General features: G+C 33.5%; 1 protein-coding gene across 1 annotated transcript; it reads right to left on the reverse strand.

Annotated features, from left to right (window-relative positions):
• Window positions 1–1,995: 1,995 nt before the first annotated feature.
• On the reverse strand, window positions 1,996–26,981 carry LOC123533716 (LIM/homeobox protein Lhx5-like). Its single transcript, XM_045315515.2, has 6 exons — window positions 26,338–26,981; window positions 24,472–24,674; window positions 14,988–15,577; window positions 8,933–9,092; window positions 6,697–6,855; window positions 1,996–3,560 (listed from the first exon to the last, which is right to left on the reverse strand). The coding sequence occupies exons 1-6, from the start codon at window positions 26,505–26,507 to the stop codon at window positions 3,361–3,363; spliced, it is 1,482 nt and encodes a 493-aa protein (XP_045171450.2). The 5' UTR covers window positions 26,508–26,981; the 3' UTR covers window positions 1,996–3,360.

A 26,981-nucleotide genomic window follows, 5' to 3' on the forward strand; every position in this document is an offset into this window, starting at 1 on the left:
GAACATAACCATTTCGACCATAGAGGTTCCGTAATAGCTTTGGTTAGGTATCTTTCTTCATCTGGGCTTAGTTATAGAATCACTCATTACCAAAAAATGCGAAACAGATTCAGTATATAATCCATACTCTGAATAAAAATCAACAACGGAACACTCGTAACTCTCAATGAGTTTCTTTATGTATTCCACCCTGTTCCTTCAGTTTTCAACGATTGAATTGTGTTTTTTTTTCTTGCATATCTACTTATTGTTTACTTCTGTATCAATGTATTGTTGTTGCGTTTCCAAATTAATAAGCTTAACAAGCTTTCTTTATAAGTTCAGTAGAATAGTACAGTTTAGACAGTTTTTTTGTAATGAAATCTCTTCTTCCAGTTTATTACAAAACCAAGACTGAATATATATGTGCAATTACTGTGCGTGCGAATTGTCAAGTTTTGAAGCGCAGTTTGAAGCGCGTGTGTCCATTCTATGTTCATGTGGGTTCAATTTATACATCACTGATATTTCTCTCTTTCAGGTATACCTGTTTGCATACGTCAGCAGGATACATCAACAGTAATCAAGTATATTACTATATTCTGATGTTTCTCATAGACAGTCATTATAGGTTAGCTAGAGTCTTAAACTCATGTCTTGTTCTTTCTTCATTATGTTTTACTTTCATCTCATTATTCCTATCTCATTATTTTAAATCAATATTTTTTTTGGATTTTGAAGTTTCTTTGGATGATGGCAAAGACTTATGCAATATTTGAATTGGAACAAATCCATTGCAATATACGGGTAGATTTTAAAATAAAATGCCTGTGCCTGTCAACAATGTTTATATCACTTTAAGATCCTTCTGCATTTTTCGCATACTTCGGATAATTTTCGAAAATAATGGTACAAGTAGTATATATATAAGTTACTTTATCTTTGATTGTGACTACCAGGATTCAAAATTTTGATTGATATCAATTTAGACATTTTTTTGGTTTAACGTCGCACCGACGCAATTATAAATCATAAGGCGACTTTCCAGTTTTGATGGCGGAGGAACACTCCAAGTGCCCCTCCGTGCATTATTTCATCATGGGCGGGTACCTGTTTAGAACCACCGATCTTCCGTAAGCAAGCTGGATGGCTTGCTATTTAGACTTATAGGGTTTAACTGGATACTGCAAAGGTGAATGGACAAGGATGAAAACTAAACAATCTGTAAAGCGATCCTTTGGAAGCATAGAATGCAACCAAGCAGAATAATAGCAGACTCGGTTTGATTAAACATTCACTGATACAATGTATATAAATATATTGGAAAAGTGCATATGTTCTATGTTATTTATCAGTTTATCAGATATGTATATTTGCCTGTAAATGATGACAACAGATATGTATATTTGCCAGTAGTTATGACAATATACAGGCATAACTTTTAAGCCTTCTAAGAAAAAAGCTGATCTGGTGTACTTTAAAACGTAGTCATATAGCTTAACAAATATTGTTTTTAAATGTAATGTTTGATAGAAATTATGATATGGCGAGGAATCGGTGGCAGAAACTATCTTCAACTTTCAGCATCGCTTTAATAATACGCTTTTTGCTGAAAATTTTCGTCCCCTTAATGCAAAAAGGTACCATGAGCATATGAATAAAGAAGGCACTTGGTACCTTTTTGCATTAAGGGGGCGAAATAATAGTGTTTTTGATTTGTCCAGAACCCGCCGAAAATCTAATGCACGCATAAATGGTGACGTCATCAGCATGATGGATACAACTTTATGCATATAATATTTTCTTTTGCAGAAAATGCATGTAAAAATGAAGTATGGAGCCATCCGATTATCAAATACATAGCTGGGTTAAAAGTATGCTTTCATTTAAAGGCAAGCATTATGTCACCTCTTTTCTCTTGCGTAAGAAGTATTACTTAGTATGATAGTATGATGTGAGTGAAATAATGTACTTAGTATGATGTGAGTGAAATAATAAAGAGATGAAACAAAATGATCTGGTATTTTCAATTTTATTTTCATAAATAATATATCTCTTTGAAATAAAACCACATTCACACAGAAACGAAAACATGGGACTATAAATCAAACGTACCTCAGCACACAAAAAAAAACACTGTGCTGAACATTTTTGAACATATCATTTTTTCTGGTGCAAGACTTTGAGATTCTGGGTATGTATTTAAAATATTTTACTAGCTAGACGAGAAAAAAACATTTTTCTACACCATTTACTCTCGTTATTAAAAATATCTGATTAAGTATGTAACAGTTCTATTTACCGATTTTTGCCAGAATGAAACTAAAATTCGGTGAAAATGTAAATTTTGGCAAAAGTGGAAAGACAAAAAAGTAAAATGTATACCTGAAAATTACTGTGCTTGAAATTACTGTATGAAAAAACATTAACATATAAAATAAGCTAAAGAACAAATATGCTTGTCTCAAAATTATCGTATCAGGTATTTCTGGTTTTATTTTCGCTTCCAGTAAGTAAACAAACAGTCCTTACTCGTAGAATGAAACAACAATATTTATACAGTGAAATAGCACAATATCTGCTTTACATGTATACCACCCACAAAACAATATATCACAAAATAAAAATAATCTAATTTAACACCAATGATATATATAGATTTTGTTTTCGGCGATAACGTCTTTCCAAGGTTCCGTTTTCGACGATAGTTCAATTTCTACGTTCTTCCAAAGAAATCACTTGTTACTTAAACGACAAATTATTACGTCACAGTTTGTTTAAGGGCTAAGACTGCATTTCTTATTGTGTACATTTTAACAATTTTAAACCCATTCTGCAATGAAATATACCCTCCTTTGTTCTGCTTATATAACACTATTGTACAAAATACTCCAACAATTTCTATATCTCTTCAGTGGAGCCTTCATTTAACAACGACTTTTACTACAATAATAAATGTAAGACATGTACACACAGGCTGAAATCCGCATGCATTCAGTTGTTCTAGCAGAAAGCTCCTCTGGTATGTTTTCAGGAAATCAGTTACTGTCACACCAGACTATTAAGACTGACAAAATTCTAGTCTCTTGTCAGACAAGCACTTTTTAGTTTTAAGTGTCACGTTTGGGTAATTACAAACAGTGGTTCCTTTTTGTGTTTCTTTAGTCCTTATTACACTGTCATCACATCTACATTTACGACTGTGACCAAATGTGTTTGTACACATCGAATATGTCATAAACACTAGATCAGGCGTCATTTGTGACGCTCCGATATGATATTCGCTGTCTTTTATTCTTCAGAGCTTGCAGCCCGACAAGAATCATTTTATAAACGTGAGTGACTTAAATGTGTCCTTGCCACACATATATTATGACGTCATCACCACACCTCTGATGTCATTTCTGGTCTTCCGGGAAAATTTTGTAATGATGATGCTGAGGAAAATGGCGGAACCATCGGTCTTCCGGGTCCGTTTGACAAGAACTGTTCCTCTGAATGGATGTTGTGCATTGAATCTGGCGAAGAGGAAGGTGGTAGGATGTCTCCCGGCATAAACTGACCATCTGGAACCATACCAACTGTAAATAATAATAAAACATTAGTGGTTATTTTTTAAAAATTATATCACATACTGATGACGTAACTTGATCAATTTTGTTGTATTAATTGTATAAACTGACAGACGTATGCTTTGAAACTAGAAATAATCAAGGTCGTACAGTTTACTATATAATACTGATTGAAGAAACATTTTTACCTCTAATACGAATTAGTAGTGTCTGGTTTTATATTGTTTTGATGTATTTGTTGATATTAAAACGTTTGAATAAAAATCCATACCAAAATATAGATTTCAAGGTTATTAACGTATGTATAGCATGACTTGGGGCTACTTTTGTTGATTTAATATGATTGAGAATCATATGTGTTGCATGTATTTAAAGTTAAAGTAAATTACTATTGTAACCGTTGTGTTTATAATCTTAATTATGTTTTGTAAAAAAAAATATGTATGCAGATTTTTAATCTGAGTCCGTATTTAAAACCAAAATCAAAGAATATATTTCATGAGACTTTTATATATCGCTACAAACTCTCAACATATCACGTTAGAATGTTTTCATGTGCTGTAATAATGTTAACGAGGTATTTATTTTCATTATAAATATACAGCATTATATGTAAACTATTTTATTTATGTTTATTCACTTATAATGCAATTTATTCAACCATAGTAAATATACACATGAAGAAATGCAAATTTTGACGCTGTGAATACAACGTGAATTCTTGTCAACTTGTGCACTTAATTTGGAACATGCGTGTGGTGTGTTTTATAGCGCGTAATACTGTTTCTCTTTTGTTAATTCGTCTTGAAATAAAACAAGATTTTTGCATCTGTAAAATTAAGCTTAACCATATGTGTTCCATGTGGAAAATATGCCACAGAACAAGGTTAACAATCACTGTTAATGCACTGGTTATTAATGACATGATTTTTACGTGTCTTTTAAACGTGTACGGTATCTAATAATAAATCATTTAATCCTATATCGCACGTTTTATGCATGCATGTTTCATCATGTATACGCGCGGCAAAAAAGAAGTGAGATATTCCGAATAAAAACACATTACGTGAGTATAATATTCAGAGAACAGGCCATTTAAATATCTTTCTGGATCTACTAATGTACATTAAGCCCGAGTATAAAACAAGCATCAAAGACTTCGCCGCCACAAACATTATCGTAACAAACAGACTTATGTACGCACAAAGATATATACTTATGCCATATAGCTTTCGGTACAAAATATGAAAAATCAAATGTGATAATAAATGTCTAAATGCTTGGAATAAAACTGTATGATATGCGCAGTCGATCTGTAGAAATGAGGTCGAATAAGTTTTATTGATATCTAAATAAGAATTGAGGGATTCGAGGACGGCCTAGCCTGTCCATCCTACCTTGTCCGCTTTTTTAGATGGACTGCAGTCTACTTGAGATACTGTCTGCATTTAAAAAGTTGTAACTCAAACTTGAAGGTCATGACTTTTACTGAATGTTTTGTTTTACAAATTGTATTTATGCTGATAAAATTACTAAATTAATTGAAGTTAACCATGACTGTGGGTGAATGGATATTCTTTGTTGAGTAGTTATCTCCCTTGTGTATTAGAAGTGCAGGGGCGTCGGAAGGTGTTTGATATTGGGGCCGCGAGGGGAGGGGGGGGGGGGGGTACGGGAGGGGGGGGCATCCCCCTCCCATAAGGGGGGTAAGGGGACCTCCCCTGAAATTTTTTTAAAACAGGATCATAAATGGCGAGTTCTGGTGCATTTAAGGGTACCGAATCGCATCTCAAGTCTCCAGTATTTTCTTACTATTTACATGACTATAAGCAAAATAAAGTTTAATAAACTCTTATCAGAATTAATAATGTATAACGCAATACAAAGAATGCATGTATGTTTTTTTTGTATTTAATGTATTGAACAATAATCATTCATGTTACATTCATTTCTTATTTTTGTTTGAAATATCATTTTTTGAGTAAAAACAATTTATGTAATTAATTCCTTACATCTTAGCGGTGTGATAAATCTTAACACTTACCTCTTTCATTAAATAAAAACATGATAATTATTTTTCTGAGTTTTATAAGTTACCGGTAATACCTTAGATCTTTGCGGCTGGGTATAGCTTAAACGTTCCATACTATACAAAATATTGGGTCCGCGGACCTGCGACTCCAACTTATGAATTTACAAAAAATCGTTTTGGGGCAAATTATTGGGGCCGCGGTCGCGGCCCCTGCGGCCCCACTTCCGACGCCCCTGAAGTGGCAATGTTCTTTTAAACCCCTACCCTGCTAAATTTCTGTAATGAACTTGTTCATGATTCAGTTTGCACAGTACCATTCACTGTTAAAAGGGGTGCTTACCAAAACGATACTGAGTGGATGGCTAACAGTGTATATCATGATCAGACTGCGCGGATGTGCAAGCTGGTCATGATCTACACTGGTCGCAAAGGCAGAATCAATTGTGTACATCATGATAAGAATTAAATTATCCAAAAAATAAATTTGATACATTTATAAACCCAATGGCTTTTCTAACTCCACACTTAGTTTGTTGTTTTAATCTATGCCAAATGTACAGATTTGTTTGAAAATTGAATACAATGTTTAATGTCTAGTTCAATGAAGATTCGTTGAGCAATACATTGTTAAAAATTTCGTGATGTTTTTAGAATTTCAATACATTGGAATATACGCACTTTTTAGAAATGGGAAAAAGTACAGTGGTTTTCTTTCGTTTCTTAAGAAACACCTGACTACTATGATAAGAAGTTTTGGTGAAAAAGTATTTCTTCTGCAGACATTATTTACAGTTTATTCTAATAAATTTAAGTTAAGTCAGTAAGTTTATGACATATAATACTGATATGATATCTGCTATTTCGAAAAGAAAAATTACAGTCCTTTTATGAAAAAAAAATGTTTTGTCAGAATACCTTATTAACAATGTTACCAACAGTGTATGTACGTATGTATGTATGTATGTATGCATGCATTTTCTAAATCATGACATATATTTGATGTTAAACAATATATTCTGTTAAAAGTTTATAATATTTACCTTAAATACATTCTTTATCGGTATGAACTGATAAACAAAATACTATTTTTAGAAACTGTCCTGTAATATGTACCTCTAGACGCCATCATTCCTGGGTCCATATGAGGGGGAGTTCCTCGAGGGTTTGGCATCATGTAGTTCATGTTACCCGGGGGCATTTCTGGTCCTGGCCCTTGACCGTGGTAAAAATTGTTGTAGGGTGGGAAATTTCCATACATGTCTGCTTCACCCTCTGAAATTGTGAAATGGACCATGTTAAACTATTCTGATTATTAGTGATAATGTAAGCTTAATTAATAATGATTACATATGGAAACGCTTGGCTATTTAGCGCATCCATAGATTGCATGGAAGCTCATCTTTATATGGTACATGTTCATGTTGTTTTCTAGATATTCAACATGTTACAATCAGTTTGTAATAGGGTACACGTTGGGTTTTTTTTCCGTGGGCTTTTTTTTCACCAAATTATACAACTTTTTAATAAGACAAAAACATGATTTTAGGAAGATAATTCTTTTCTAGTACATACGTTTTGCAATGCAAATGGTTAACGTTTTATAATCATTTAAACTGTTTGTTTTGTTGAAGTGTCATTCCTTTTGAAAGGGCCCAGCTGTTTTGATTCCTTGAACACATTTACTCCCGAAAGACCTTGCACCAAGCAGGTAGCCAAACGAAAACCATTCATTGTGTAACTTGCGGCTGACCAACCAGCCACTTTGGAAGTGATCACAGTGGGATTCAAACCTTCGACCTACAGTTCCAGATGCAGAATGCTTTAGTAACCTGGCCAAGGCCCGCGCCTACGGTAAGGCAGTTTGGTAATTTTAACTTATTTTGTTGTATGTTTTGGCCGTATTCATCATATACAATCTTTATTTGGCCACAGGCAAAATATTTTCCAATTTGTCTAATCGTATTGTACAGTATACAAGTCGTTGTTGCATAAGATTTTGCCACAAAACAGCTCTTTGGTATTTAACACATGGTTTATGTGAGTGCGCGTTAAAGTAATTGTCCATTAAATACTGAGAAAACATACACATAACCATAAGAAAAATCATAAACACTCGCTATCCGTATTTCAAATCGCATGTAATAAACTTCAATAAATTCCTGAAAAGATATATTTCCAAAGAAAAGCGAGACATCGACAGTAGGCATACTGGTTTTATAATGGGCTAATCCTCAGGATTTCTGATATTAAAAAAGTATAAAACCATAAATTAATTGAGTGCTATCTTTATATTTCCCTTAGTTTAGAAAAAGATGTCCACTTATAAGCTAAGTAACTACAGAAGTATAATTGTGCACGCGCAAGTACGCATATTAAGTATGTCACGGGTCTAATATGAATTATAAAGGGTTGAGCTATACTTAATTAACTCTATTATGTCATCAAGGGTCTATACATCTAGTCTCTCTTCTTGAAACTATCATTTCTACATCATCATAAACAAAATATTCAGTTCTATATTACACGATTCCAGACGGAAAATGCCATAACTTCACACGATCAAAGGTTCCTCTTGTTTATGATTATGAATTTTCATAATTTCCGTCGCCATCCAAAGTAATAACGACTCGCTAATAAAAAATTTAATACAGGCTATCCGCCAAATATTTATCAAACTTCTTTTAGTATTTCTGTAAATAGGAGCCCATAATCTTCCCATAAAATATATTTACAGCAAAATGAAAGCCATGAACAAAACACCAAACGACAACTTTTGGCCGAAAGACGTAAAGCGTTTCCATAAATTTTAACGACATTCACTCCCCAAATGAATCTAGCACGGCAATATGTTCACACTTTAGTACAATGAGCGAGACTAAATTTCATTTTACGACATCCAAGACTGCCATTTAAGGACCATAAGCCGATACCCAGCGGTGAAGCCAAAAACATAAAACGCCAGGGGACCAATACCCCGACAATTCCCCTCCCACTTCAAAGGGTGTTTCAAAAGAACAACATCTATATTTTCACCACATAACAAAAGGGCCTAAAATGCGAACCTATAATTTTGAAATTTGCATTTTGTGTAGTTTATTTAAATTCAGTTTTCAATGTGACAAATATGGTCGAAAATCAGCAGGATAAATAAATGGTGCGTTATGCTTCTTTTTGCAAGTTACCGAACAAATGTGACCAAAGACATCAACAAATAATGCGTAACAAGTATTTGGACGACTAAATATTTTGTAAAGAGAATTCAACATGTTTTATATGCATGAAAATATTTTCATTTTTGAATGTTTAAAATTTATTTAAAAAATTTTGACATTAAAGTTGGACTTCTCACCGTTGTAATAACCAAATCCGGGCCCCATCATCTCAGCATCATCCAAGTCGCCTCTAAGAGCGCGCATGCGCCGTGGACTTCTGAAAAAGTGTCGTCTGGCTCCAAGAGCACTAAGTTGTTTCATCCGGCGTTCTTTGGAACGTCTATTTTGAAACCATACCTAAAAAGACAAAGGTCAGACCTGAATTATTCTTTGCTAAACTTAAATAAATTTTCAACACGAATAACATTTTGAACTAGAATATAAAGTTAATGTTTGGGTGGAGTTTTTAACTCATCGTTGTTTCGGGGCATAACGATAGTAGTGCCAAATGCTTAAGGAGTAAAACTGCATCTTTTTCTCATTTTCTTATTATATACTTAGATTATATAACTACTGTGACCTCTCAAATTCTATTTTGTACATGAAATTTTAACAACAACAACAAATCTCAAGTGCAAAGAAAACAACCCGTTTTTTTTAAACATTTCAGCTGTTTATAACGTCTATAGAGAAACCGACTTACACGTCAAAAATGACGAATCGATAGTAACATATGTTACTCTGAAAAATATCCTTTCCTCTTTTTTGAACAAACTCTTTCATTGATTTTAACACATGTGACCACTAGGTTTTGAAATGTACATAAAAGTCGGTTATCAAGATTTCAGCAATAATGTTTTGTACAAAATTAATTATGATTTAAGGAGAAAAACGCCATTTTATTTTGCAGACTTAGACATACATTTACGTATGTAAAACTCTTGAAATATGCAATTGAAAGTGTTGTTGTTGTTTTTTTCTTCCCATGAAATTAAAATTCAGAGAGAATTTGAAGTGGATTGTCAGTTTTGATATAAGAAATTCGAAAAAACAACTCCGTTGTAAAATGTTTTTCTTGTCATTCTGAATAGGAACTGTTTATGAAATTTAGATAAAAGTCCAAAGCATTGATGATATTTCATAAACAACTGCTGATATAGAAGTACCTTTGGAAAATAATTGATGAAGTATGAATGAAAATATCATTATATATGTGCCTGGAAAATTTGTATATTATTTATAATACTGAATTATGCTTCATGTATTCATTAAGCTATCACAACAACAGTCTTTATGTGCCGTTAAGACGTCCTGTCCTCGAAATCAGGTGTTATTACAATTACCGGTCCTCTGGGAACGGTGTTCTAGTATGACAGAGTTCCGCTTTAATCGGTACTAGTGGGGCGTGAGTGGCAATGCACATTTCATTACCTAACGAGTTGTTTTCCGTGCTTACAAAGGGTCTTCTTGAATATTCATTTTATTTGTGATAATATTTACTTACACATTTTTTGTCATTCACTGGTAAAGACCATTAAATTTGAAATTATATCCAAATCACGGCTAACTTGTGAAGAACTATTTTCTTGTCCCCCCTTACTGATTGTCTAATTTGGTGGTGTCTTTCCCTGTGACAAGTTTGCAAAGGATAGCAGCAAATTAACGCCCGCCTTTTCTTCACAACCTGTTATTACCTTATTACCGGAGAGGACTACAAGGGGAGTTAATTATTGGTCATTTGTTTCAGCGACAGGCATTTTAGGTAGTAATATGTATTTACGAACAGCTTAACACCTGCATAACGTAAAATTTGTCCTACACAATTAGTACAAGTACTTTGACCACTTACATGGTGCGGGTCTGCAACTTTGAATAAAACAAGAAACAATGAAAAATGATATGGCAACTTTCTCTTTCTAATTGGTCAAAGTAATATGAATACCTAAAATAACCATAGTTTTCTGATGTATATATTTGGAAAGAAAAGTCTCTTTCCTCAAGGCATTACACATTGTTTTTCATTACAGTTTTTTATTCATTGTCTCCAAATTACTTTTATTTACTATAGCTTTCCGCATACTCAAATTACTTGGCTACTTTTTATACTCTAAAACTTTGGAAAAGGGTTTATACCAATTGTAATTCCTTTATACAAAACTAAACCATTTCATTTTCCTATACGCAAGAATTGTATGGGTTTCGCAAGATACCGGTTTTTGAAATACTTATACAGTTACATGCAAATATGCTTTACAGAACGTCTTCTGCAGATTGTGGTATTCAAAAACGCCAGCTATGATACCAGAAAAATCAAAGTACTCAGACTATTGCAGAAGTACTATAATACACATAATCAGAGTTCCAAATTTCTACAATTAACGCACTTTAGATAAGTTAGATTCTTACGCTGTATCAGTTTTCCCGCGCTCTTTGATCACGTGAATTCAAGCATCAGAATTTCCTACATGTTTTTGTTATCGTTTCTACGACTCTCTACAGAGTTATCAAGCGTTTTGGTTACCCTGGGGATGATGTCAGTGCAGAGTAGGTGTACGGTGCTCTTGTTACATAGAGCGTCTAGTCGACCGAGACCGCATATCCCACAATGAGCTTTGCAGACATGTTTTCTGTGAAGTTTGAAACGAACTTTCCAGAAAACAAAAATCAGAATTCTGTGTTAAACCCAAGGAGTTGCTAGGCGAAAAGCATGTGCATTCAAGTTTGTTTACACACAGTACATTTTCCTAGATTTTTGCAGAAAAGAAAGTATTTTCTACTTATTTTGTTTTTGCTGAAATCATAAGGCATATTTTTGACATTTTTGGTAGCATTGTCATCATGAAATAATTGCATTACAGAATTCATCAAAGGAACCTTGGTCAGACATGCGGGGTCACAGTTTAAACTAATTATTTTGCATAAATATGATCCCCAGCCCTTCTCCTAAAGAATTATGTGTTAATGATATTAAACAATGGCCCTGGCATGAACTGAAGCCCCTGAAAGTATAAACATTGTATGTAAGAGTATCATACAAGATAATCTACTATTGTAACAAACGGAAAATCTCACTGGAAGAAGAGCAAAGCCACTATTGTTGCAAATTCAACCCATTCTGGAAGAAGAGCAAAGCAACTGTTGTTGCCAATGGAAACCCCTACTTGAAGAATAGCAAAACAACTGTTGTTGCAAACGAAAACGCCTACTGGAAGAAGACAAAGCAACTGTTGTTGCAAATGGAAACCCCTACTTGAAGAATAGCAAAACAACTGTTGTTGCAAATGAAAACGCCTACAAGAAAGGAGCAAAGCAACTGTTGTTGCCAAAGCAAACCCCCTGGCAAAGCAACTGTTGTTGCAAACGGAAAACCCAGTGCAAAAAGGAATAAAACTACTATTGTTGCAAATAGGAAATTCCACTCGAAGAAGAGCAACTATATTGTTGCAGGCGAAAAAGAACCGCAAGTTTCGGAGCATTAATACAGTTGATTCTTTTTTATTAATTTGTGCGGAAATAGTTCCCAAATCCTACAATAACGGTGTCCTTCCATCTGCCACTTAAAGAGAACCCTTTAAAAAAGATGGACGATACATAAGTAATATATTTGAACTGAGGGCCGATTTCATTTGTATTAATTAGTCTAACACATACATATTTATATTTAAAGTAACGCCCTGGTAAAGGCAGTTATTTTATGTTTCGTACTCTTAAATGCTTTGAACTAACCGCCACAGCAATGACCACAATTTTCAAGAAACGTGACGAGAATGGGGCAACATATTTTCATCTGTTATCAGTATATCTTTATCATAGAAGAGGTACTTCTTGACTACAGAATCATTTTCGATACCTACTTGCACCCAGCCTGATTCGATTAAAACATATCTTAAGAGAGACCAATTCAAATGGTGTGAAAATTAAACATTTAATAATTCCTGGTATAATGATAGGCTTACATATCTTGTAGATCAAATATTTTTGTAAATCGTACGCGTAGTCGTTAACACATGTTCACCGGCGTAGCTCATTAATCATTTTTTCTGATACAGACTTTTAAGTCACGTGATTATCAGTGTTAAGATGAAATACCACCCATGTACAATGGTGATATTAAAATTCATCTTTCCCTTCGTACAAAATGCAAAATTCTAAAGAAAATTGACATCTCTAATCTAGACATGCTCCAGTTGTTCTCAGATATTCTGTTTGAAGAAAGTGTAGAACGTCAAACTTATATTTTATTTCGCTTCGGCGGTCGTTTTAAAAGGAAAATGTATTTCGAGTGAACTGACGAGCCGATAGACTTAATATTTCTCTCATTTGCGCAAGGTTGATTAAGCCCTAGTTCACATCCTAGACTGCTATGTTTTCATATTGTAAATGAACCGAGATATTCAAGTATGATTAAATGCGTTGAGTGTTTATTTTTGTAGTTCATTAAAACATCATTATGAAAAAATAAAAAATAACAAGAATGATAAAAACATTCCAGTGTAGGAAATCTACAAAGAAATAGCATCAAAATGCTTATGGTTTTTCTCATCATATTTTTGTACGTTTAAGGACCGACTTATAGGCCTGACAGTATAAATGGATTAGCTACATGACAAACATTCGCTAGATACTGTGATAGAACTCGGCAGTTTCCGTGCGTTTTCGTATCCACAGCCCTTATTTCGGCATTCTCCGACCATAAATGTTGTTCATACAATCAGTGGTTACCGTAAACAACCGAAGTATACCGAATTCACATGCGAAAAAACGCAGTGGGTCCACTACCCTAAAGCTAACTGCCCGCTTTAAACGTTTTTTGTTTTTTTTTTTTTTTTTTTTTTTTTCGACCTGACTCCCAAAAGTTTGGAATTAAATTTAAGTCCTTTTCGGTCATTCCTATCTCTTGTAATACATACTGTGACTGTGTAATTGCTATGATAAAATTACACTTGACAAGTTGCATAGAAAGGCCCAAAAGTATTTTTACAGCAGATAATACTGCACATATATTTTGTTTCTATAAATTCATGAGAATTAAAAATACCCCTCCCCCCACCTTTTTTCAAGAGAAGTGAAAAGAGCATATATATTTTACGCAAAGTCTGTTCGCATCATTAAAACATCCTTTAGTCTACCAGACGCGCCGTGTTCTCCGCAAGTTGTATACGAATGACTGAAAAAACTATTTATTCGACGTAATTGTATCAGCGTAGACCGTAATGTCCTCTAACTCCGGGAATTTGTTGCTTATAATGTCGTCTTTCAAGCGTTATTTTATGTAGCAGTTTGAAGCAATGGTGCGAAAGAAGTGACTGAGAACATCTACTGTTTGATTAAAATTTTCTATAGCATAGGTTTTACTTGATTTTTGTTGTTGTATTTAAAAAAAAGATAATACCATTTACTTTATTTTCAAATTATCTTGCTTAGTTTTGAATTTATCGTAAAAACGATTTTGTCATTTTTTCCGTTGAAAATACATGTATCTGATATTTTGAGCACCAAAAAGGGTTTTTAAATTTTCAGTTTTGGCTTTATATGTCCATAGAGTTTGGCAATGGAGTGTTTTAAGATTTTCAGGAAAACAAATCTTAGAGAAAGTACATTTTGTGCCATACAATTGGCATTATTAAAGATATATTTAAGATTCAAAAAAGATTTGACTCCAACCTCTTAGTGACCTTTACAATGACATGTAACTTATTGTACTGAATCCGACATTTGCAAATACGCTTTTCCGGATATGGTGGATCAAACATCAAATATATAATTTACGCTACCTGGCCACATAAAGATGATTTTTGTGCAATGAACTATTTAGCTATAGTTAATGTTTTGCTAAAATAAACGAAAAGATTACTAACATAAAACTCAATAACAAGGCATGGTGGTGCGCATTTTCGCTATAATAAATTCTGATTAATATCTTAAGTTTATTTATTTTTTCTTCTGATACAGTATAAAGATAATTTTTCAACTATGGGTGTCGAAAGAGAGGGTAATACAACAAATTGATTGTCGGAATTGGAATATAGTACACACGGTACCAGAAATTTTATCAGCAATTATGCTTATGTTTTCCTCCTTAAGCCACAGACGATAGAATCCGATGCTTTAAAAGCGTTGATTTTTTTTCAGTGACTTCCAAGACCTACGCTTAATTTTATCCCGGCAGGAGAGATCAGGGAAACATAATAATGGAGAGAGGAGTAAATACAACGATTTGTAATTTTATGTTTTACGAATAAAATACTGTACCTGTATAACTCTCATATTGAGTCCTGTTTCTGTCGCTAGTTGTTCTCTTATATGCCGGGTGGGTTTTGGTGTGGCATTGAACGCTGCTTTTAGAACTTCCAACTGTTTGGCTTTAATTGTTGTCCGCGGCCCTCGCCGCTTACTTCCGGGACCCGAATGGTTACCATTTGTATCATTTGCTTCTCCATCATTATCGTTTATATCACCACAGGAAATGTTGTCATTAATATCAACGCTTTCGTCACTTCCGGGACCGGAAGTAGTCCCACAATTCATATTAATATCCGGGCTATGAGGAGATGGCGGTGTATTTTCATTTATGCTGTTCATCCCGTTTTCAAGTTTGACAGAAATATGATGCTCTGATAATAAACCGTTCTCCATTTTTATTGGCGAAGAACAACTTCCGTTAAATTTTGAATTAAAAGAATTGTTTGCGTCCAATAACATATCACCAGCTTTCAAATCCTCGTTCTGGTTTGTGTTATTTTTCATAACATGGGATTTTTCATCCCCAAATACGTCCTTTTCGCTATCTTGACTGTCTAATGTGCTATCAAAATCCATTGAATCTTCTTCGCCATCAGAACCTGAAAAAGTAAAACTTGGATAAGAACAAAATGAATTTTATCATACATACTTCTTTCATTTTGCTACTAAAAACCCGCTTCTTATGGGCAGGTGAAGTAGTATTTAACCAGTTTTTTTTAACTGATAAGCTTCCCTGAAGCTGCTTATTTTGTTCAGTTTGAAAATTACAGTACGAAATAGTGCAGCAGCAAAGATCAGAAACGTTACGGTATCTCCCTCAATCACGTGTGAATGCAAAAGGGCTTCCACTACCGTACAGATATAAATCATAACAACTATGCCTTATAGATGCCAGGGATTCTATAAATCATTCCAATTATCATCATGGTGACGTTCTTGACAAACTAGGCCTACGTCTGTAAAAACATACATTTTATGTTTTGGCACATTTTTGTCGTTTTTTGCTCCATTCTTGTCCGTTTTCGCTCATTAAATCGTCTAGGAGCCAGACTGAGAGAAAGACTGGTTCATGTTACAGATGTTGAATGGCACTCACTAACTTAAACGATTCGCACGTAAAAATAGATGGATTTAATATTTTTTTTTATTTAATAATGAATATATAAGAAAATTGTGTATAACTAACTGAACCAATCTGGAACAATTTATCAACGACTTTGGTGGCATAGACCGGCCGGGAACCAGGCATTTTCAGAATCTCATAGTGTCTTGATATTTCACCGACTCTTCACGGGCCAGCGGTACCAACCACGACAAAAATGTTTCTTTGTATGCCAGAATCATTGGCATCCTGCTTTGGAACTTAGTAGGTATAAATGCAATATTTAACTCTCAGTATATGACTGACGCAGGTACATTTTGCCATTTCCGAAGCGGGTGTTATTGTTTACTATTGTGTTATACATCTATTTAATTGCTTATTTATTGCCCACGTTGTTTGGCTTTCGTTATTTATTATGCGATACCTTCATTTAATGACAAAAACAATTTCAAGCCGGTGCCATTGATGTTTAACACGTGAAGAGTTTTGCAGCCTGCATGTATACGCCCCCAGCCCAACATAGGCTAGTAAGAAAAAGATCATTATCCATTAAATGTTTCAAAAGATTCTCTTAAAGATGCGCACTTTTATAGCCTTTCACATTTGAGCCAAATGTTGGAAAAATTGTTGTTTATTTGCAACTATTTAAAGCCTGTATCCCAACTGTCAGTCGCAGATTCCTAAAAGTACAAAAATGAAGGATGCTCAGATTTGTATTCTATCCGTAGTGTAAACATTTATTTCATCAAAGCGTTGCAACGAAAAAAAATAACAGAAATCTACATTTGATGTTGTTATGTTGTTTTTCTTTTTTGTTCCAGATAAATTTTTCCTCCGTTCTTATCAATTTTACGTATAATGAAAAATTTCAAATGCAACATTTATTTTTTAATTCAAAAATATACCAGTTACGTTTTATCCATTAAAACGCGAAGTATTTTTTTTTTACAAAAAAGAATTGTTTTGTCAGTACTCTGTTTAAAAAAAATAACTGCCACTTCCTCGAAGACATTTCGGTGATTCCGGCGAAAATAAGTGCATTGACAAAGTCGGCTGTCTTCATCATAAACATAATCGTAAATCCAAGAGTTAATACAGAAATGTAGTCAACTGTTTCCAGAAGGTAGGCGCCAGCGAAAAGCAAATGTTGTCAATGTTTTGTTTATTTAGCGTCAAAAAGTTGATGGACCTTAAAGAGAAATTCTAAACTGTAGTAAGTTAAACACGTTGCAAGTCTTTAGCACATATCTTAATGTCAAATTCAGTTATAATTTATTTACTCTGCGAGCCATATGAATAAACAGTTATGCGAAAAATACATTTATTATAATTATAAGCCCCGGCTGAAATGATATCTAATTGCTAATTTCCTTTTCTATTTTTTTCTCTATATTTTAATGCTTTTTTAAATGTTTCGATTTTTAGAACTATACTTACAATGGAAAATAATTGTTTAGTAACAACAACTATAACTTTTACACTCCCTTTTGAAAAATGTAAATTATATTGCAGATTTTTATGAAATTCTTTATATATGCATGTCGATATAATTTATATTTTTTTCTGATTGATATTTTCCTAATTATTTGAAAATGAATTGTCCCTCCCAACCCGACTGCAACAAATATCAAGTATCAGCAACATTTATGTTTCAGATTGGTGCAGGTCGAAATATCTATAGATACAGTGAAAGGCGGAAGGATTTTGTTTTGTGATCCGTATAAGCCCCTGTACTTATGGAGCAGCATCTTCTTGAATGCTCATTTACATACGAACATCAACAAAAGTGTTTTGTACGTATGTTTCTATCGACGGTCCCTCATGCAATGGGATTATTTTATTCTGCGAATATATCCTGCAATCCTCATTTGCATATTCATGCGCGATGTTCCGCTGTTTTGGCGAATTTGGTATTCATGCGACAGAAGGATGGATTTATCTTTAAGCTACATCGTTTTCATCTCTGACCTTGTTTTATCCCCCTAGTACCATTATTCATCCGCTAGAATGCTCGTGTTGTTTTGAAGAGTTTAGCGGCATTGTTCTAAAATTAGATCAAACCACGGGGAGACGCTTGGAACTACATTACATGAGGGTCCTTGAGACCTCTGCTGCCTCTTCCGCCACTTCAGACTATTATACACGATCAATGGCATTCCTAATTCATCTATACTAAAAACTGTTGGTGTAAAAATATAACTTGCTTATGCAACAAAAGAAAAGAATGAAAATAGCCAACTCCGGAGCAAAATTATACCTTTCTTTTCTCTCTTGGAAATTTGCATGGTTGAAAAAATATTTGAAACAATTTGTGACAAAGGAACACGCAACGTTATTGATAAATGAATACATAATTGTTCCGCTGATACCAAATTTGAATTTCAAAATGGTTGCGGTGTCTTCCGGTTGTCAGAATAGATCCGCAGAGAATTTTGACGTGAATACGGTTGTCGTAAAATGGTCCAGAAAGTGTGATTGACAAGACAAGTTACACTTCCATGGAATCTTCCATCTCTAGGGACGTAAATGTTGTTAGAATCGTTTTAGATAGACGATAAGGAGTCATGATACCAGGTTTTACACAGAAAATTAATGAAACGGGGGTGTAAAATATGTATTCAGCAAGAGTTGGGGCAATTACTTCAATTATTCCAGAATGATTGGCAAGCCCGATGACAACATAGATTATCTTTCCTGAAACGTCTTTATAGTGGAAAATGACTTAAATGTAAATTTGTTTTACGATGAAATTTATTTACACGGAATCAGTGAAGGTGTCTTCATTCAAAGTGAATCACACACTTTTGAGTTCATTTTATGTAAAACCAGCGGTGTGTTATTTACAAAATTAGAACGCATTTAATCAGGCACAGAGATCTGGTTAATTCAGTTGAAATCAAAATTTTACAAATATTTTACGAAGGATACAAAATATATCTAACTATTTTCTGGGGAAGAACTTTTTGCAAATGAAATTTCAGAAACAACAAAATGGAGGACAATGGATCCAGTATTTCATAGATCGTTAAAAATAAAAACATTGTAAAACAAGTCAGTGCCAAACCGTTGAGATATAGGACAATTTTCCGGAACATAAATATGCTTAGCGTTGCAATGATGGATGGACACGTTCGCAGTATATGTACCGTGATACGGTCGTTAATTTGACACCTTGTTAATTAAATATTTATTTTAGGCAAACGCGGCGTACACTGATCATTTTTGCTGACCAGTGTCTGCGGGTTTTGGGAAAGGGGTCTGTATGTCATTAACCCCTTTCAGTACTCTTTTATAATGAAAATTCTGGAACTTGCTATTTTAAACGTTTATAAAATCATTAAGGAATAATTGTTTGACAAATGCCCGTTGAGAAAGTGGTTCAATGCCATATAATACAATGGACTTGATTTTAATCATGATTTATGCATACAAAAATATATAACGACAGTTTGGTTTCTAAATTCTGTCATGAATATTATCATCATTATTTATAATCATTTTAACAATAATTTTTAATTTTTGTCATAATCATCTTGTTAATATGTCGTATTATTAGAAATATAAAATTCCGGCTTGATTTTAGCTGTTGGTTAGAATGGACAAGAACGAAGATAATGAAATTTCCGTTTTTTTTTTGTTGTTGTTTTTTAAATTTTACTAATAGTTTTGTACACACATATCCTCTACCTTTCAAAATAACGTTTTGGTATTAAACACACGTTTAACTGTTTTAAGTGCTGCATATATCCTTTTGATTTCGCAATAAAATTATATTCAATTTATCTAATATCGGATTTCTTATGTCATAAATTCAATTAGATCTATTAGAGGGAATAAAATATCAAAACCAGTCACCGAAATATAAAGTTTGTATTTGAAGAAAAGATCACGATTTCATACGCATTTGTTTAAAAAGCATGAGAACCTGATTTTCACTTTTTACTATATTTGTAAATGTAAGACAAACATTTTACATTGAACTTAATAATTTAAAACAGTACTACGTTACTGTATTCAGTTATCATACTAGTTGTTATAATTAGGGTTCATACCCGTTTCAATAATCGACAAAGCCCATTCTTACTTTTATCTTAATTAAGAAGAACACTTCTCAGACTATTTCTTTTTCTTTCTATTTTAAAATGAAACATCAGGTTGTTTCATTTTTCAGCAACCCAATCCGCGTATACGGCAAAAACTTGTAACAGTCTCGTATTACAAATCCTGTTCAAATGAGATTTGACGTGTTTGTTTAATATTACCATTATAAGACAACAATTGCTCGAGAAGAATTTGAGGAGCTTGGTCAAATTTTACCGTGTCAATATGATCTTCAGCACAGCACTCTTTCCACTTATTATTATTTACTTAGTGTCTTGAATACGAGGAGATTTAGAGGGTATTTTCAACAAATTTAGACGAGAATACAGTATGAATTATAAATGGATTTGCTTTTATTATAATAGTAAATACTTCAGAATTTAGAAACAATTTAACTATGAAAGAAGTAGCAGTTATAATCTTAGATGTAAAAGAATCCAATATATTGATTTGACCCTTAAATTTGAACCAGTTTAATATGGAAATCGAGGGCAAAACGCGAAGCTATCCTGAATGCCTTCTATATATGCATATAAATTAGTTTCACGTTATTTGCATATAGTCATGTTAAGTTTCTTGTTCATACATTTGTAAATTATCAGCATTTCGTTCGTTCAAATAATCTTTTTACAAAAAGCATTATATATATTATATTAGATTCCCTATTCATTTTTATTTTTATGTCATACATCCTCTATAATATATAAGAACTAATAGCAAATTTATCAGAATATGTATTTCAATATTTCGTGCGGCCTGTTTATATTTATTATATGACCCCTAGTATAAACCGCTGGTGTACACCTTGTAGTTTATACTACTGACAAGTCATTTTTATGTACTTTACATCATTTCAATTTAAATATGATTTTTTAAAATATTTTGGCTATATTCGTCATTATTACATGACTCTTTATAAATAAATCGCAGGTCCGCAGATTGTGCAACTGACCGACCTATAGTTCATCAATAAATTGTGCAGTGTTAAAGTCATAACGTGAAGAAAATATTATGAAAAATTATTTCTGATCTAATGTAACAGAACACTATCCGTATAGCTTGCTTTGGACCTCGGAAAATAGTTTTGATTAAAGTGTATACTGTAGAAATGTCCCTTTTCAAGTAATGAACAGAGCATGCATGCACATTTAAATGGCTGACACCAACTCCTTTCCGGATTATGCATAAATTATGCCATATTTGAAAGAAACATCTGATAAAAAATTATATCAAAAGGTATCTTTTCATGTATTTTTTATTTCAAAACAGTTTGATACTGTGTGAAATATGCATAACGTTTAAGACTTTTACTTCCAGCGTAGTAGTTCAACTCTGCACATACTTTCACTTTACGAGATCTATATTTAATGCAAAACAGCTTTTGACAAATATTTACTGTTTCAAACTGATAAATTTTAGACATTTCATAACAGGTCCTGGCATATATTTCGGTAAATACTTCTACATTGAAATATTTCACAATTGAAGCAAACAAAATGTGAAAAGAGCTCCGTTAAATGAACTTGCAAAATACTGGTTAGGTACCCATGTCATTCTCTATGATACAAAGGCTACCGGAAAGGAAGAAATTTGCCAAATTTTATGACATTCAGTAAGTGAGTCAGGGAAAGACTCTCTCTTGTAAAAATCATTGTATGTGAAAGAAACGCGACACCGCTTAAATGCCTCTGGGGACTCGTTTATTGTGCGACTCCAAATCGCGAACAACGGGGACTGTTTACTCAAGATTTCTGAATTTGATACCTATTCAAAAAGAAATGCTTCAACTAGACTTGTCAAACCTTGTCAAAAATCAACATTTCCACCGAATAAATTTTATGCCTGATATAAACTGGTGAATATTTTTCATTTTTCACTTTTTGAAACGCCGCAACATAATATGTAAAAGGGTGAAATTTGTGCATACACATCAACACATACTGCTTCTGAAACGTTGAGAACATATGTATGTATGCATGATATCAAGAATGAAAAGCTCTTATATGAGCTTTATATTATTTACTATTTCAGAAACAACGGACCGTGCTAGCGCACCACGGGACTATCGCCGTTCCCTGTGTTCATACCTCTGATTGAAGCAACACATGTTTTAATAAAAACTTAAAAGTTTATTTTCCATAAAAATGAAAAGGTCCCAACTTTTGAGCTGGGTAAAATTGTACTATTGTAAACTGACATTCATATAAAAATCTAATTACTTTATTAGTAAAAACATAAAACTCTGATTAAATCAGTATCGTTTTCTGTTGCAGGTTATTTTGCACCATTAATGCAACCAGTACTTAACCCTTGCCCGGTAAATTGATCTAACAAACATCAAACGGCGTCCCTAATTGATTAATCGCCATTTCTCTAATTGTAAACAAGAGCTGTAAGAGAAATTATATGGAATTATGTTTTATACTGTCAATATCGGGTTTTATTTAGGCCGTTAAGTGCAGGTAAGTGCAGGTACTTCACAGCCTTGGAGGATATCAAAGAAAGACTGGCTTTAACAGTATTGTCATATTACTAGCCAACCTTTTAGTTACATGTTTTCATTCCTCAGAAATATAAAAAAAGTTTGAGCTAAATGTACGACCGCTTATGCCTAATAGGGGTATAGTGAATGAAGTTTTGTCAACAACAAGTCTAATTATCCGTACACTATTTGTATGTTAAGAAGTATTTTTTTTTTTTGCATATTTTTAGCGCAAAAATTGTTTCATATTGACCTAAGTCATAACATATATACAGTTATATATAATCACCCGACCCCATGGACATATATGTCCCTTCCAAGAAAATAGTACGAGTTATTTAAAACAGTGCAAAAGATTGTTTGTTTAAATTATGTAAATTATGTTTGCTTTCCCTTCAAAAATAGCATTTTTCCTTCTTTTCTTTTAGATCATTAAAAGTATCTTTCAGTATATGTGAACATTTCAATCGACTACAAAGCAAAATGTTTAAAATTGTAAACTTTACGTGCATAATCCAATATTATACAAAATAAAGATGTAACTTAATACTGTTATCGATGTCCAAAAGTGTCCAGGCTTGTATTGTGATATTTTTAGAGACCTCGGTCGATTTATTTGACAAGATTCTCGAGTTGGTCTTGAGTTCGTCTTAAATTTCAAGAACTGGTATCGTTTTCCAACTTTTTCATAAAAATCAATGGAACATGGGTCAATGGGTTGCACTTGATTGTCACTACTCGACGTTTGAGAACAATTGCAGTACCCGGATTGTTCTAATCGAGGAGAGCGATGCTCTACGCGACAACGAGGCTTCATGCGGAGCACCTTTGTTTTGTCTGTCACAGACAGCTGCTAAGCTTCGGTTCTGCGTTTAACAATTTGAATAGTGTGAGAGCTGGTCGAGGTGCAAGGCGCTGGGTGTCAGAAAAACGCTCTCAGCGGGGGTCTGAAAGTTTGAAACTGTCGAATGTAAACTTCCGGGAAGGTTATTGATAGCTCTACAAAATGCGTCATGTTTCTTTCTGAGCTACGAGTTAGATACAAAACAAATGAAAAACACAATTCTTAATATTAAACAAGAATACACACCTTACTTCTAATCGAATTCCCCAAATATGTTTCTCAAATTTGATATTTTTACGTTCCGTTTATTCTCTACAGAAAGACATCTGTGCTTTGACTAAAACAATATTCTATTGAATTTCGATGCCTTTCTTGTACTTAACAATGTTCTTTCTTACTGGTGCTTGTTTGTGGGAATATTTCGGACGCGTAAAATACATTCTTTTCTAACTTTGCTATAGTATGCTCGTGCCCTCCGCCGATTTTTTACATGTGTATTATAAACTATATTCTCGATGTAGGTATAAATATTTAAAAATAATGACCCATATCGCAAACAGATTGTTTTGGTAGAACGTGCGACCCCGACGCCCTTTAAGTAACCTGTAACATATGATTGAACACAACTGTCTTCCTCTATCAATTCTTACCAGATTTTGGATTTATAACATCTGCACAGACAACAAAATATGTTATGTGCATTTTATAGCAGAAAAGTTTAGCTTTGTAGCTTTTTTGTTTTAATAGTTGCCTCTTTTTTTCACACTGGATGCCCGAAGGCAAAACGCTTGCCGCATGTACATACAGTAAGTCTATGTTATAGGAAAATTCCAAGAAAAAATGTGCAAAATACAACGGCTCTGAAACGTACATAGCACACAAAATAATTGTTTCCAAAATTTTGACACAACATGTTTTTATGAACAGTAAATCATGCTGATTTTGGGTAATAACAAAAACATACCTTCTAATTTATTTTGTATGTAGTCTTCCTTACACAGGAACTTGTTTTCACCGACGATATAAAGTTCCTCCCCAGTGGAGAGCTGCTTCCGGCAAATCATGCACGTGAAACATTTTAGATGGAATACTTTATTCTGTGCTTTTCGCACGAGATCATTTGGAGAAATCCCTTGTGAACATCCTGCACACTTAGTTCCGAACCTCCTGAAAATACGAAAACGAGGTTGCATCTTGAAAATAGTTTAACACAATGAAACATTTAACTTTAATGATTGCCAAAAATGTACTTGGTTTAACAGAATGCTGTTAAATGTTATGGAATTTATTTTTGCTTTCTAATTCTGTTTAGTACCCTTACTTGCGATTTGTTGTTGTTGCTGCTGATGATGTTTTCATCATCATTATGCTGTCATCATCATTTAATTGTTGCTATATTCAGCATTTATTTCCTTTCATTAAAACAAAGTGACCAATCATAACCTTGAATTCATTATATTAAATATGATAAAGAATTTAACACATGTGTAGTTTTCATTACGTTCTTTGAATAAAAGCAATGAGCTAAATACATTATGAATATTGTTTAATTGTTAAAAGTACAGTGAGAAAAAATGATATTTTAACCACGAAATATGTCTGCTGTTAGACTTGATTAATGTTTAACAAACTGTGCCATGTATTCTAATAGACCTGATTATGTTTAACAGTGCCATTTTTCAAACTTGATTAAAAACGAACACGAGATTTTTTGTGTGTTTTTTTTTTTCGAATCAGGAAGCAAAATTGACAATGAGTACAACAAATTCTTGCCGTCCTGCTAATAGAAAAAAGCTGGAATTATTCTTCCAATTTGACTAAAAGGGATAAAACCCAGTTAAAAAGTCAGAGACACAGTTGGCCTGTTTTTGTTATCTTTACAGTATTTTTAAACAAAATATCCTAGATGCATGTTTCTTTAAAAATTAAATTAGCCGGTCACAAAAACACCAGCGGCATCTTATTAGGTATCAGTGTTTTAATGTGCTCCGCAGACCGTTGTCCTCGGTCAAGTGCCCTAAAACCAAATAATTTAATTAATAATATAAAAACGCTCCTGTGTGATGTAAGGTTATATCTATATGTTGAATAAATAAATTAAGAAAAGAATAGATAACTGTAATAATGAATGAAAAATTGTGTGTTTGTGTTGTTTGAATGAAATAAATAAAGCTCAGTTACATTATAATATGATAAATATTTTGAAATGCTAATTAGATATGTATTGATACAAATTGCGGTTTTGTTATATCAGTATAGCTTAAGTAAGATCAAAGGGATGGGCGGCATTATTTAAAAGTATTTGTTAAAAATAAAGTATGTGTTTATACGTATTTTATATTTGATATAACTGATAAATACTCGTGGTGTATGACTATGTTTAAAGTGATTCATTTTACAAAATTCATAAACTAGCGTCAATCGTATTTCTTCCCTGTGTTCAGACTTAAAACTGCTTTTGATTTTGTCCCAAGATATGTTTAAAATGCATGTAAATATTAGCTGTATTAATATCACGTTAGCTAACAAAAAACTTCGTAGAGCTGAGAGAAAATTTGATAAAAGCAAAATTCAAATTGTAAAAGCACAAAAGTAAATGAGGTTTCTTGATTCAATTATAATGCAATTTTCTTCCGTTCGTGCTCACCAAGTAAATGAAAATTTCCTTGAGGCACATATTTTGCACAGAGTTGATAGTTGAAAAAAAGAGAGAATTTTCAGCGTCAGATTTATTTTATGAATGCAACTTTTAAAATTACTGTTATAGTCTTAATTAATCATTAGTGTCGGAAAATGTGTCAATTTTTTTTGCATTTTGATGCTATGTTACCTGAAAAAGTCGGTGCGACAGTAAAGCTTTCCTTCCCGTGAAAAACACTTGTCATTTAGAGCACAGCCGCAGTCCGCACATTGCACGCAGCGCACGTGCCAAGCCCGGTCAAGGACGTTCAACAAATATCGGTCCACAATAGGGCCCTGGCAACCGGCACACAACTGCATTGTAGAAATAACGTTTTTGATCGCCACCTTGAAAGTTTTAACAGCGTCTACTATTCTGGGATAACGTGTGAATTATATTTAAAACCGGAAGAACACGACGTCAGTTTCACAAAGACGTTTCAGCTGTACAATTTTCAGTACCGTCACTTGACAACATTATCGTTACATTTCACAGCACTTTTCCCCAAACCTGCTACTTTACACTAAATGTAACTCATTCAACTAAACATAAAATCCTTTTCAAACTACACAAGTCTCAATGTTACGGTTCCTTCCGTTTTTTTATTAATCCAAACGAAGCCCGCGTATCCGATTCCAGTGTTTTGAATATCTCTTTAAATTTGTATTATATTTCGCAGAAGTTGTCCAGTAAATTCAGCCGATTAAAACTCACTTTTTTATAAATGCTTTCTTTCTAGGACAGCCATACAACATTTGTTCAATATCGTATCAGTGTGAACTATAGAAACCCCC

This window comes from Mercenaria mercenaria, chromosome 12 (assembly GCF_021730395.1).
Source record: "Mercenaria mercenaria strain notata chromosome 12, MADL_Memer_1, whole genome shotgun sequence".
In the NCBI taxonomy this organism is placed as follows: Eukaryota; Metazoa; Mollusca; class Bivalvia; order Venerida; family Veneridae; genus Mercenaria; species Mercenaria mercenaria.